The 15,136-nt window shown below is 41.6% G+C and overlaps 1 protein-coding gene across 2 annotated transcripts in view; it reads left to right on the top strand.

Annotated features, from left to right (window-relative positions):
* The window catches only part of PUM2 (pumilio RNA binding family member 2), a 103,794-nt gene extending 93,066 nt beyond the window's left edge, over positions 1 to 10,728 (top strand). For both annotated transcript variants that reach the window (XM_089657349.1, XM_089657347.1), the window contains 4 exons: positions 1,371 to 1,496; positions 3,382 to 3,503; positions 3,849 to 4,041; positions 5,342 to 10,728. In XM_089657349.1, coding sequence (XP_089513475.1) covers positions 1,371 to 1,496; positions 3,382 to 3,503; positions 3,849 to 4,041; positions 5,342 to 5,473 — 573 coding nt within the window. In that variant the 3' untranslated portion in view covers positions 5,474 to 10,728. The remainder of the gene's footprint in view (positions 1 to 1,370; positions 1,497 to 3,381; positions 3,504 to 3,848; positions 4,042 to 5,341) is intronic.
* The last annotated feature ends 4,408 nt before the right edge of the window (positions 10,729 to 15,136 follow it).

Here is a 15,136-nt window from a genome sequence, read left to right as displayed (position 1 = left end):
TACAAATGGTGGAATAGATACTAGGATTTCTTTTCTTTTTTTTTTTTTTCTACTAGTAATGGCAGCGATCAGTGACTTTTAGCGGGACTGCTGCAGACATTCTGACACGAGGTTAGGGAACTAACTTGGTGTCACTGACATCCCCAGTGGCACCAATACAGTGATCAGAGCTAAAATAAAAAAAAAGCACTGACACTGTACTAATGGCACTGGGCAGGACTAGGTGAGGGGCAACCAAAGGGTTAGCTATGTGCTGGCAGTGTTTTACTAGGGGCGGTGCTTTACTGTAAGCACACTGATTGGGATGGCTGAGAAGTGTGCTCGAGCTGACGGGGGAAGACTGTAAACAAGTCTTCCTCCCCATCGGTGATTGTTGGTAATCACCGGGGCACCGGCGGGTAATTAGGGTAATTACAGGCTGGGACTCGGTGATTGACATCCGTGGCCACGAATGGCGGCGCAGGTAGGGCGCACGCCTCCTATCTGGAAATGCAAAAATCAAGTATGTGTATGTATATGTGATTTTGCACACAAGTGCTGCCCTGTAGCAGTATATCTACTATAGGGTGGTCCTTAAGCGCTTAATCCCCATTAGGTGGTAAATGCTGGCTTCTAACTGATTCTCTGCCCTTAGTACATTCTGGCACAAGACAGGACTAGTGAACAGTATTTGTATTGTGGTGTGCTGCCTTGGGGAAGAAAAAAGTTGTAAGGGCACTTTACCTGCATTGGATTTATAGACTGATTAAAATAAAAGGCTTGCTTTGTAGCTAAACTCTGGGGGGGGGGGGGGATGAAAACTACCCCTGCAGTGTATCTTCCCCTTCACTGAGAGCTTTATTTGTAATTGTTTGGAGTACCATTTTAGAACCAGTTTTACCTACATTAATCCTCGTTTCCCCAGCAGCTGGCGCTCTGCTTTTCACTGCATTGCTCTGGGTTGTGAGTGGGCCATCAGCATCCCCTACAGTGCAGGACTATTGGTCCTGCATTGTACGTGATGATATCGGAGTGCATGAAATGCATGGAGCATCAAAGAGAAGCCACTTCAGAGGAATAGTCACACAGAGAGGAGGAGTCTGCAGGAATGATGGATAAGAGGAAAAACTGAATGTAATGGGACCCTAAACTAAAACAAGCATTTAATGGGGGGGGGAGTCCCACTGCAAGGGAAGTTTTTTGGGGAAAAAAAAAGCTTTATGCAGCGCACATTAATGTACTGTATCTATGGGAGTGGGCCCTTCAAGTGTTTGAATCAGCACGGCTTAGAAAATAGTATTTTCAGTAGGCAGTCTTCAGTAAAAATTCCATTGTGATTTTATTGTGGCTTTGGACAGTTTCTGATTGTTGTTTTTTTTTGTGTCTATCAGGTGTATGTACTCTCCACCCACCCCTATGGCTGCAGAGTAATACAGCGCATACTGGAGCATTGCACTGTGGAACAGACTATGCCAATTCTGGAGGAGCTACATCAAAGCACAGAGCAGCTGGTGCAGGTAAAACTCCATTAACTTAAAGGAAGGATCCTCGTTCTTTCTGTTAATCAGCTGGGCATTATTTTTTTTTTTTTTTTTTTGAATTGGCATTTAGATGTGCCCTAGAAAGGCAAGCATAGAGCAAAGGACTTGTCACCAATGTTACTTATAGGTTCCCCTTCAGGTTTTTGTTTTTTCTCACTATTTATTTACCGTGTATTGGAGTCTGCCATATGATGGAAGAGTAGGGCTTTTCTTCCTTATGTCACAGTTGCCTCCCTGATGACTACTTTGGTAATGATCAAGAAGCAGCAGGAGTGCTGCCAGAAGCTCAGATCCGCTAAATGAATGAAGGAGGTAGATTCTTGCACTGTAATTACTCAGTGACAGCTTTAAGTTTTATAGCATTCAAAGACAGCTGTACCTTAATCCTCTGCCACTTGGCCTATAGTAAAATGACAGCCATGCAGGATTTTTGTTGCTTCGTATGGACATCATATGACGTCCTCGCGCTCACCCATGGGGCCACATAGCAGCGAGATCTGGCACCGGCTTTGTCCATTGGACAGTTGATGACTGATCTGTGCACTGGCCTGCTGCCGGTACCATGTGACTGCTGTGACCAATCACAGCAGGTCACATGACAATGGTAAACAATGATTAAACTTAGGAACAGCACAAGTGAGCCTATGCATAGTCACATGTCAGAAAGTGGCACTGCTATTTTTCAAGTGGAATTCAAGACAAAGGGTACATTTTTCAGTGGTGAATAGGATGCAGTAGTTGTGCCACTGAAGTGTTCTGTGGTCATGTGTGAATCTGTAGAATGTGCACTGAGAAACCGCTATGCTTTGGTTTGTTGGAATGGGAATATTCAGCCTTTTAAGTATAAAAATGTAAGCTTGTGAATGAAAGATTTATATTCATGTCCCTTATTATACTTATACATACCCTTTACAATTCTATTGGGTCACTGTCCCAAAATTGTTGGTGCTTGCACCCAATTCAGGTACCTGTTGAAGCCTGGCACTGAGGTTGGAGTGTCCATACTGGACTCCTTCCTCGGTGTGCTCCCTCGTCGATCACTGCGATCATTGCACTGACTGTGCTGGGCAGAGTCTGATGGGGAGCTTGAGAGACGAGTTCCCCATCCCATCTCTTGTTGCTGATTGAAAGCACACAGCAATGAGTGGATCCTTCATTCCAATAGTGGCTTTAAAATCCACCAAATCTCATCAGAAGGCAGATCTGAAGGGGAAATTATTCTTAGTAGTTCCCCATCAGGCTTTGGCCACACAGTTACTTGTCTTTTCCCAAATATAGACATTGCTATATTTGGGTAATGACATCGCTATATTTGGGTAATGACATCACCAGTATTCTCAGCCCCTTTGAATACTTTTCGCTTTTTGTCCTGGGAATCTCCCTGTCAGCAGCTGGATGGAGCCCAGTGAAGGAAGCTGTCACATTCATGCACAGACATGCACCACTCTGAGTACTGACGTGCCTCTGTGTGTGAGCTCAGATTTGGTCCCAATTACCACCAGTTCAATGATCCACAAACTGATGGTAATTTTTTTAAGAATCTCTCAATGCCATAGTCTTGGTGACTGTAGAAGGAACTTACTGAATTTGGCACAAAGCGGTAATGATAGCTTGCCTGAATTAGGAACAGGTAGCTCTAAAGGGACCTGCAACCAGTAAAGTTACATTAATTCTTTATTGTACTCCTCCGATTGTGTCTGAGTCATGCGTGGGTCAGAGGTCACCCGAAGCCGTGTTAACTGCGTGACATCACACTCCATCCCCTGGCTTTTTGAATGTGTCGTGAGTGTGAGGATATAATTCTTGGCGCACAACAGATGCAAAAAAAGTATGTGTTTTAATACTTGCTTCCTTCCTACAGGATCAGTATGGTAATTATGTAATTCAGCATGTATTGGAACATGGCCGCACTGAAGACAAGAGCAAGATTGTTTCTGAGATAAGAGGAAAGGTTTTAGCCCTCAGTCAGCACAAATTTGCAAGGTAAATGGTCTTAAAAAAAACTTCCCACCTGAAAGTACCCTCTATTGATTTTTCATCTTTTGATGTTCATGAACAGTTGCTTATTTAAATAACAGCCAAGCTGTCTCTGGAGCCTTTTCTGTTTTACAAATGAATGCACCTGTCTTTGTGCCAGAGCATTGCACTATACAAGCAACTGTGGTGGTCTGTTTGCCATATCAGTCTGATGTCTGCATTTAGCAATTTACTGTGACTGTTATAATGAAGCTGAACTCTGTTTCAAACACAACTGTGCACAACGGCTGTGTGCATCTGGTCACCAAATCTTCTTTCTCTTAAATGAATTTGTCTTCCCTTTCTACTTAGCAATGTTGTAGAGAAGTGTGTCACCCACTCTTCCCGTACGGAGAGAGCTCTACTCATCGATGAGATCTGCTGCCAGAATGACGGTCCTCACAGTGCCTTATACACCATGATGAAGGACCAGTATGCAAATTATGTGGTGCAAAAGATGATTGACATGGCCGAGCCTGCTCAGCGCAAAATCATCATGCATAAGGTAAAGAACACTTAATGATTGTAAAATTAAAAGTGCCCAACAACACAGAGACTGATGGCTGCATCACAAACCAGTACATTCAGCCCAGAGGAACATGTTTATGGCTATGGAGAGAAGAGCGCACAAGCTGTTCTAGCTTACTTTGGGAGGAAGAATAGCGCTTGGACCTGGCTTTCAAACTGGTCTTCTTTTCCCCCTTAAGATAGGTTGTCTAAGGCTGTCTACTGGTACCAAAAACTTGAGATTTTTATGTCATCTGACCAAAAACGGCCAGATTGGAAGACACTTCTTGTGTCTCTACCTGACTTTTCATATAAACCCAATGCACACAAACCTAAGTCAGGCAGTATGTTAATACAGGATTTATAGAGCACCAACTGTTTGCGCAGCACTTTACAAAATAAGGGAAATGTTAGTTTCAGTATAATTCAAGCGCCGTTTAGGAGGGCCTTGCTTGTGAGAGCTTACAGGGAGAGGCATGTGATACAAAATATAACTTTGATGAATGAATTGGAGAAAGTGAAAGTGGAGGTTGAATAGGCTTCCCTGAGAAGATGATTTTTCAGCTATCACCTAAAGGCAGGCAGAGTTGGAGATGGCTGGACAGATTGGGTTAGGGAGTTCAAAAGGATGAGACACACTGGCGAAATCCTGAAGATGAATATGGGAGGAGGTGATGAGGGTGCTAGGGAGACAGAGGTCCTGGGGGGTAGCTGAAAGGACAGTTTGGATAATATTTTGAGACAAGGCTGTTGGACAATTAGTATTTTGAATTTCATATTCTGGGCAAGTGGTGGTCAATATAAAGCAGGTCATAGACCAGTAAAAAAAATGAAAGTTCTGCTGATCGAAAAATGAAAATGGCTCATATGATTGTGCCATCAATTGTTTTGATTTACAAAAACAAAAAAAACACTGTGTTGGATAAGGCACTTTCGATTGCACTTTTTTTTTTTTTTTTTTTTTACACTGATGCGTAAAATGAATGATTTGATGATCAATACAAATTTTGTTAGTTTTTCGACTTGTCTATGGCCAGCCTAAAGATTAGCAGAGGGGGCCTGCGGGCACTAAGCTTGACAAAGTGGATAAATCTGACAATGACATTTATGATAGACTGAAGAGTAAATAGACTGCTGAGAGTTGTAATCGTCAAGGAGATCGATTTAACAAGTGAGTGATTTAGTAGCTTTATTCCTGAACATTACTTGTGATTATTATTGCGTTGGATTGCATGGTATTGCGATGTTTGCGTTTTACAAACTATTTTAAGTAATTTTTTTTTTTCTGTTCCTCTAAGATTCGACCACACATCACCACACTGCGTAAATATACCTATGGGAAACACATACTGGCCAAGCTGGAGAAGTATTACATGAAGACTAGCACTGACCTGGGGCCAATGGTAGGGCCCTCCAATGGAATGCTGTAGCAGAGGAGGAAGGAAGAATACAAGACCGATATTCATCACACCTCTCAACCTTTACAAGAAGCTATCAAACCCTTCCACTTCGCTTCCTACAAGAAGAGCTGATGTGTATCACACTATTTATTATTTTCCCACTTGAAATCTCACTGTCTCCGGGTGTACATTTTGGGCCTGCCTCCAGCTTCAGTGGAAGACTCACCCAACTGCCTGTTAGTTTAAAATAAAAAAACCAGGGCCTGTAAATGATGTAATTGTATCAAGCTGTCACATATTTTGTAAATTTTTACCTTGTAAAGTTCCTGTAAAAAGTGGTAGTTTTTAAAAGGGAAAAGTACAGTATTTTAATACGCTGGTTTGCCAGTTGGGTTAGTCTCCCATAAGCATGGAGTTCCTGCTTGTAAATAGAGTATGAGTCTTATTTTGTTGCATCTTATTTTATTTTGTTTTCTTAATGATAAAATTCTCTACTGGTGATCAAAATATATGGGCACATTTTATAGACTGTGTGCTAGTTTATTGGAGATAGCAGTCTAGTTTTGTGAGGTGATAGAGGCCTTTCAGTCCAGCAAGCTGTGAGGGACTGAACAGTAGCAGCTTAATTTTAATGCATGGGTGGACATGGCATTAGTTTGACTGAAGCCATGTTGTTTTATAATGTAATGCAGAAGGCTGTGAGAAGCTGGTCAGTAGGTGTTTTATGTTGATGCATGGATGAACATGCCACTAGTCTGACTGGACCCATGTAGCCTAAGTAATGTAGTACTGTGAGGCACTGGGCAGTATCTACTTCAGGTAGCCATGTCCTGTGGGCCGAACAAGAAAAATCGCTTCATTTTCCCCCATACGCGTTCGTATTCAGACAGCTGTGATTGCCTGAATACCCAAATAGTGAGTGCATGGTAGACTATTTTCCAACCATATCCTGTTTTTAAATCAACTTTGTCATACCGGGTGGTGCCAACAGGGCCACTCACAATTTAAGTTTCGGCCAATTTAGCCTGATCAGCAGAAACTCCATCTGTGTATGGCCAGCTTAAAGCTAACAAATGGTTTGGCGTGGTACTGGTTTGTCTGGAGCCATGTTATGACCTAAATTTGTATGGGACCGAGGCCTAACTCCAAATTTCACAAATGATATCTGCAAGACAGCCATTTTGTTACAGGGTGATTGACTGTGCCCAAATGTATGATACGGCTTTCCACTACGGTTACTGCTGTTCTCAAACCGTGTTAGTCCTTTTAGGCAACTGACAGGCAAAGCAATGGTTTGCTGTTTAGTGTGTCCAAGACAAAACAATAGGTATGTGTTAATCACGCCTCCATCCCAACACCTACTTTTCTTTTGCTCTCTAGCCACTCTGTTCAGTGCTGGGGACCAAAGGAAATTGCTATGGCTTTGGGTGTACAGGAACACGTGATAGCATTGTGCCAATAGCCCTCTGTAAGATACGACTTCAACTCGGCTCTAAGAATTGTAGCTTGGGGCTTTTGGCTTTTTCTTGCATCAGCTCAACAAAGCAGTGTGGGAGTGAAAGGGAAGGTACCTGTATACTGCCGGGGAGGGGGGCATTAGAGGGAACATATTTCTTTCCCCTGAATGTCAAAGTATAGGTTCGCTTTAGAATCAAATTTCTTGGGTCAAGATGAGTGGCTTTTCATTCACCTGATGCCCTTCTATATCAGATCAGCAGCATAGGATTTGAAGCCCAGGAAACATTACATGGATTTGTGTCTCAGGCACGCCGTAAAAGCTTTTCTCTTAGAGAGACTTGATCATTGATACACAAGACTCTCCCATACTATGTCCACATGAGTAAACTATTTTGTATTTTTTTTTCTGGCAGCTTTGTAAAGGTATGTACCCACAGATTTGTTATGCTGCATTCATGGTTTGAAAAACTCATTTGAAATCAAACAAGCAACACCTTTATCTGAAAGGACTGGTGAGAACATGCCCACAAGGTCATATTCATTATACAAAGATAAATTTGCTATGATTTTTTGTTTGCCGATTAGATTTCTTGCACTTCATGTGTATTGTTCCTACCTATCAGGAAAAGCAGACCTGACAGCAGGCTCTTGCTGAGATCAAGATCCTTGACCCTGTAGGAGTTATGGATCAGCCCCCTAAAAACCTTTTGTGAAGTGTGGAACGGCATGCTCTGCCAGCCAGTTAGCAGCAGGGGATTACATCAGTTGCAGAATTCCACAGGAGTTGATTCCTCCTACACAAGGGGAGGGGGCAGCTGCAAACATTTGTCTGTGAAGAAGACCGATACAGGGGTCCCTTGGTATTTTTGTCCCAAAACCCAATTGTGTTTTTTTTTTTTTTTTTGTCTATTTCATTTTCAACATCAGGCTGCATGAAACAAAGTGTGTGTGTCTGTGTGTCTCTTTTTCTGCTCTTGCCCTATTCCTATTTGAACCTTCAGTGCAGTATGCTTAGATCCGGACCACTGAGCTGTGTGAGAGCCGAAGGTCCAGATCTCCAATGGTCCCATGCACCCCTTGCACAATGTTCACACTGCCTGAGAAGATTGGACCACTGTGCAGGGAGCATGCGGACTATAGGTATTGATCATTGCTCCCACAGAGCACAGCCGTTTGCATAGGGATTGGGCTGAAACAGTAAAATAACTCTGGACAAGTTCTTTCATTTTGTGTTGCCTGATATTAAACCTAAAGTGTAAAGCTACAACTAGGCTTTACAATATTTAAGGAGAAATTTGGGACTTGCTATATATTCACATTTGAACAGAATAGAGGAGATTTATTAAAACTAACGTGCTCAAAATCTGGTGCAGCTGTGCATGGGAGCCAATCAGCTTCTAACTTCTGCTTGTTCAGTTAAGCTTTGACTATTAAATCTGGAAACTGGTTACTATGCAGAGCTGCACCAGATTCTGGGTGCTCCAGTTTTAGTAAATCCCTCCTAATGTGTGTAATTGGAGTACTTAATTGGAGCTTAGGAAGAAATGAGACAAGTGTTTTGGCTTTTGTTAGACTTTGCCCCTGTGGGTAAGGACATATGTTTCTTGTATGACCCAAGTAAACCTTGTTCATATAATGGCTTGGATGTACACATCTCAGACCCTTGGCACCATCAACTGTCCTCACTGTAGATATCAAGGGCTCATAAGCCATCTGTGGTGCAATTTTTTATTTTGCTGGTCTGCATTTCCAGATTTCTACAGCACCAGTGAATTTTGAAATGGTTTGTAAAGAATGAGGCGATCAGGTTAAATTTTTTTACACTCTTTAATCACCTTATAAACAAATGGGATTTAGTGTGCAAATCATGCTGGGGGTTTTTTTTTTCCATTTTTTGTATGCAACGGAGGCTTTGGTGAATTCCACTGGTGCGGTTCATTACGACCTCATCCTGCTATATTAATTCTCAAATTCGCAAATCATAAAAAGGAAAATGTAACCTCTCTGTAGACGACAGCTCCATTTTTGTTTCTCTAGCACATAGTTAAGCACTGACAATGAATGCTTTCCTCTGCAGTGGTAGTAAAGTCAATGTATTGTTTTTTTGTATTTTTATTTTCCCTCGCATATAACGGTGTGTGACCTTCTTTTTTTTTTTTTTTTTTTTTTTTATTAGTCGCTAAGATTTTTTTTGTTTTTTTTAATTTGCAGTCATTAGCCAAAACACGTAGTTTTTAGTTAGAAAAATGAAAATCCCTATGGTAGCTTGACATTTACGCATGACAAAACCGCTGATAAAAATATATATAAATATATAAATATATATATACATATAAATATATTCGAACTGCTTTACGTTTGTAATTTTCTCTGTTTATATAAGTATATGCTTTGTATTGTACAAGTGTAACTAATGAGTAGTTGACCGTTTACAGTTTCATTGTTTACTACAAGCCTTGCTCATTTTGTAGTTGATTGTACAGGTGTACATTTGTAAACCTTTTGGCTGTACATGTCACTGTCACCTCCCCACTGTCCGGGGAGGGACGAAAAAAATATTTCAGTGTACATTTGGGTCTCTTCTATATTGCCTTGGCAAATAGTGTTGTATAATGTAAATTTCTTTTCTCTGAATCAAGTTTGTTTTTTCTTTTTTTTTTTTTTTTTTTAACCGGTCTTTATACAGCTTCATAAAATATAAATATATAAATACCAGCTATCTATTTATCTACCGGTGGAAAATTTGTTCTTGTTTATACATCATGGCTCTAACGTGTTATTAGAATGCAGTACATTGTGCATAGTAACAATAAAACGATTTGACTGGGGAAAATACACGCACAGGGTGGCCATAATGAAATCGACCATATATAGCCAGTGTAGATCAAGGGGGCAGCACAGTGGAGTTTGCATGTTCTCCCTGTGCCTGTGTGGGTTTCCTCCGGGTACTGTGGTTTCCTCCCACACTCCAAAGACATGCTGGTAGGTTAACTGGATCCTGTATAAATTGGCCCTAGTATGTATGCATGGGAGTTAGGGACCTTAGATTGTAAGCTCCTTGAGAGCAGGGACTGATGTGCATGTACAATATATGTAAAGCGCTGTGTAAATTGATGGTGCTATACAAGTACCTGTAATAAAAATTTGTAAAAAATAACACCATAAATATGGTGTTATTTTTTACAATTTATTTTTATTACAGGTACTTGTATAGCACCATCAATTTACACAGCACTTTAAGGTGTTAGAAGTCAGATTTTTTTTAAAAAATTTGATTTCCCCATCCATGCAAGCAAGGTGGATAGAGGAGCCCTCTCCACGAAGATGCTGTATTCTGACAGCGGGACGACTTCCCTGTCAGAATACACTGATCAGTAGCTGTAGCCGATTGTGACCTCCAGTACATGCTGCAGAAGGCTGCCGCCTTGTACGAAGTAAATACAAATTGGATTTGTGAGATCTTTTTAAGCTATCCACCACTGTGACCTTTTTATAAAATGATCGTGACCTACATTGTCCCTGAATATTCCTATTTTAATTATGACCACCCTGTATGTGTATATACCCACATAGTAATGTCTTGTAAGTGAACAAGCCAGTGATTTGCGTTGTATAGGAAAGTACTGTAATTTTTTTTTTCTGAGTCTCCTGCTTGAAAAACCAAGAGACCGTGTAAATTATTGTCAATTTTGGTGAACATACAGCATTGTAACAATAACCTATAGATGATGTACATTTACAAGCGGCCTTATGTACATTTCCCAAGGATCTTTTTAAAGGCAGAATTGTGACCACATGTGTATAATTAAAACACTTTTTAATCCTTTCGTCTGTAGTAGCTTTTTTGGGTATGCCTTATATTAAAGCGGAACTATAATCCATCAGAGCACCACAAAGCAAAAATCCAATTGTATTCATTTTTAATATTCAAAGAAAACTCATCCATCCATAGCTTCATACGTTACTTGGCTGAGATTACTTTGAAAAGCATCCTCCCAGCATTTCTGGCTGTGGGCCATCTTGTGTAAGGGCAGATGATTCCCGTAGAATTGACTTCATAAAATCCATCTGCCCTTGGCGTGGGCGCCTCCCGGCCCTTTAAGGGTTTCAGAAGCAGGGAGGTGGGGTTTAAGGGTCATGTGACTGCTGTGATTTGCTGTCGCATGATCGGGAAAGGTCCCGATCGCAAGAGGAGATTGGCACCTTTCTGTGGGTACCGGTCAAGTGTGCTGGGAGCATGCAGGGCGTGTGCTTTCAGCACATATGTTTTTCTTAATTGCTCGCAAATGTGTGGCCGCTCAGCGTCAAGGCCAAGAGGCCGTACATTTGCGTGTGGCCGGTGCCAAGAGGTTAAGCATACACGCAAGAGGGCATGCTTGGCTGAGAGAACCCCTCCTCCATAAGACTCCTGGGATGTTTGACATAATTTGCCTAGGCAAAAAAAAAAAGCAGAAAGTAACTGAAGAAACATTAAAAAAAATTGGTTTAAAACACGTAAATCTACTTTTCCGATCTATATACTAATGCTGGTAGCATAACGATTAAAGATAGTCATTGTTGATTGAGAGTGAAGTACCAAATTAAGGAGCATCCAAGGTCACAGGAGTCAACTCCGTGTGGTGTGCAGGCTCAATAAGTGATAGAGCAAAAGCTCTCTTCTGTGCTCAAGTGTGACAAAGTGGAAGTAAAAGGCATTTTCTTCTGTTTTTTTGTTTTTTTTTTCTGATCCATGGGAATACCTCCAATCACTAAGTCTAGGTTCACACTAGGATGTGGTTTGGGAAAGCCACAATCTGTATGGGTTTCCAGCACCACATTCAAATTGCACTGCCCTTGCAATCTGCAACAGGTGTCAGTTCTATCTTTTCAACACCCCAAATACAGGTTGCAAACAGTTGTCTGCCTGCATCGGATCACATGGTACAAAAAAAATTGCGATCCAATTTCAGTGCAGTTCCAAAATTGGTGCATGTACAGTGCAGTTCATAGTGTGAACCGAGGCTAAGTTTCCACAATGCCTTGCAGCCCTCCTGCGACTGGAGTTTTCAAGAACACTTATACCCTAGGATTCATAAAGACTGGTGCATGCAGTGTTTGCGAATGTACCTCTCATGCATTCTAAAAGTGGTGTAGAAAGCGCCAAATTCGTGTACCTGTCTAGAACCTGTACTGGAATTTGGCTCATGTTGACTGTTTTTCCAAAATCTCCCTGAGCCAGTTTTTCCTCCCTGTATGTAAAAGGTGAGTTGGTCTTAATTAGCTCCACTTTTACATTTGCTGCATCCAATGTAAAAGTGGCACATTTTAGAACTATGAATTTGGTGCATGAGTTGCTGTCGGAACCAAAAGTGTTGCAAAGGCTTCAAGAATTTGGCACAATACAATAACAAGCAGGCCATAAAAGTGACAGAGTCCCTTTATTGAATCTCCCCTATACCCCCCCCCCCCCCATTGTGTTTCAGTAAGTGCTGGGCAGCTGTGGCCTGCTGGAGTCTATTATACACCAGCACACCGAAAAGCACATACCAGGCCAAGCATATATACACCAAACTGCAGCACACTCCAGGCCCAGTCTACACGCAGAACAGCAGCGCACTCGGAGCCCAGTGCACACGCAGAACAGCAGCGCACTCGGAGCCCAGTGCACACGCAGAACAGCAGCGCACTCGGAGCCCAGTGCACACGCAGAACAGCAGCGCACTCGGAGCCCAGTGCACACGCAGAACAGCAGCGCACTCGGAGCCCAGTGCACACGCAGAACAGCAGCGCACTCGGAGCCCAGCGCACTCCAAGCCAACCAGCAGCATGCTGTTACCATGTTAATTTAACCCTGTGCTATCTACTTGCTATGTAGAACCTATGATGCACTTTCACTTCACTGAACCTTTTTACTAAATGATTTCACAACACTGTATGAATAAATTCCTGGTATATCGCAATATACAGTCACAGTATCGGAGTAAGACAGTGAGCTCCAGGAGGATGACTTTGCCTAGGCCAGGGGTGTCCAACCTTTTGACTTTCCTGGGCCACATTAGAGGAATAGGGATTGTCTTGATCCACACATAAAATACACTAAGCAATAAGGATATCTGATGAGCAGAAAAAGCCGGGCAGATCACAAGTTAACGATCACTGATATAGGTAATGAACCTGTCTAAGTCAAACGGTTTTGAAATATTTTTTTATTATAAAAGTAAAGGAGGGCAAAATAAAACTAGTGCAATATTTGACACACATCAATATCTGGTTCGGTGGATGGAGTAGCAATTCTCAAGGTTCTCATTACATATTGTGGTTTTAATTTTGCCCTTGATGTGAGTCAGTCATCCTTGAAAATAGTTGCTCGCTAATATAGGTGCTGCTGAAGATTGACCTGCATAAGGGGTGAGACTCGGTTCAAACCAATGTGTTTATAGTGCTTTTTGCAGAAATGCACTATAGTTCATTTACCATGGTTTCCTATGGAACATGTTCACATCTATGCTTTTTTGAGCTGCTGCGTTTTTGGAAAGGGTCAGGGACACTTTTTTTTTTTAACCACTCGCCGACCACAGATAGCCGAGTGACTGCTTCACCGCGACTCGCCAGTTCTGGAAGGGCGTCATATGACTTCCTCCCAGAATGCATGCGCCCCCTGCGACCTCCGTGATAGCTTTGTCCTACGGACACATCTGATCACGTGACGTGGTAAAAGGCTAATCACCGCGGCTTTTTACCACGTGATCAGCCGTGTCCAATGACACAGCAGATCACCAGTAAATACAGTTGCTGGTTATCGGCTGCACTTTCTCCACGCTGTCACAGAAAGTACTGACGATAAATGGAAATTTTAAGGACGTACCGCCACTGAATCAGTGCCCATCATTGTTGCATATCAGTGCTGCCTCATCAACGCACATCAGTGATGGAGCAAAATTACCTCTTTCCAAAATTTTATAATAGAAACAGACTTTTTTTTCTAAATTTTTGCTCTTTGTTTATAGCACAAAAATTAAAACACCCAGTGGCGAGAACATACCACCAAAAGAAAGCTCTATTTGTGTGAAAAAAATTCTAAAAATTTCATATGGGTACAGTGTTGTATGACTGCGCAATTGTCACTCAAAGTGTGACAGCGCTGAAAGCTGAAAATTGGCCTGGGCACAAAGGGGGTAGAAGTGCCTGGTAGGCAAGTGGTTAAAAGCAAAATGCAGCATTTTTGCTGCACTAGAGTTCAATGAAGAAGCTACTGAAATGCATGGTAATGCCCTTTTGTGGCGTTTTACAGTTTGTTTTTATTCTGTCCAGCAACAAAAAAAACTGAACATAACGCATGTAGAAAACGCAAAATAAACAGCAAAAAGCACTGGAGAAAGCATCACACGCAAAATGCGTATATGTGAACCATGCCCGATAGTGAAGAGTGGGAGATTTTTCTTTGGGGACATAAAGCTTATAAAAATCCAATAAAAAGACACTATCAAATTATTCTACAGCAGCATGTGTTTGCTAAGTGTAAATGATTTTTTTTTTTTTTTTTTACAAGAAATTCAACATTTTTAAGTAAGTTTATGATTTTGTGTTGGGCCACAGGTTGGACACCCCTGGTATAGTCTGAGATGTCATCTCATTTGCTGCAAGGGGGAGTATGTCGGAAATAAGTGAGTGCAGACAAGAACTGCATTGTCACCAGGATTTCACATGATTGCGTCATCTCTGAGCTAGCAGCTCAGTTCACTAAATAGATGATGACCCCAGATGATGCTTAAACAAATATGGTGCTGTCCTTTTGGAAAGAAAATCAGATGAAGACATTGTAAGTTGGAGTACTGTGATCTCTGTAAGGTGTTCCAACTCCACATAACTGCATACATTTTAGCATGAAAATATGTGACGCTAGGTCTACTTCAACCCTTTGCTGTGCAGTTTATTTTATATGTAGGTTGTGGAGGCCTGCAGCTTTTACAGAAAACTCCAACTTCATTGTTGTCAATAGCGCAGCACTGGAAATACGTAGTTGCATAGTCTGGCTGAAAAAAAATACAAAAGTCCATCCATTCAACCTTTTAAAAAAAAAAAGTTTTAATCCTACACCCACAGTTGAACCAGAGGAAGGCAAAAAAAAAACCCCAGCAAAGCATAATCCAATTTGCTCCTGTAGGGGAAACAATTCCTTGCTGATCCCCCGAGAGGCAATCGGATATTCCCTGGATCAACTTTACCTATAAATGTTACTATCCAGTTATATTCTGT

The sequence above is a fragment of the Staurois parvus genome, unplaced genomic scaffold (genome assembly GCF_062004578.1).
Source record: "Staurois parvus isolate SC_StPar_1 unplaced genomic scaffold, SC_StPar_1.0 ptg000985l, whole genome shotgun sequence".
Classification (NCBI taxonomy): domain Eukaryota; kingdom Metazoa; phylum Chordata; class Amphibia; order Anura; family Ranidae; genus Staurois; species Staurois parvus.
The sequence above is the reverse complement of the archived record's forward strand: the minus strand, read 5'-3'. Positions and strand labels throughout refer to the sequence as shown.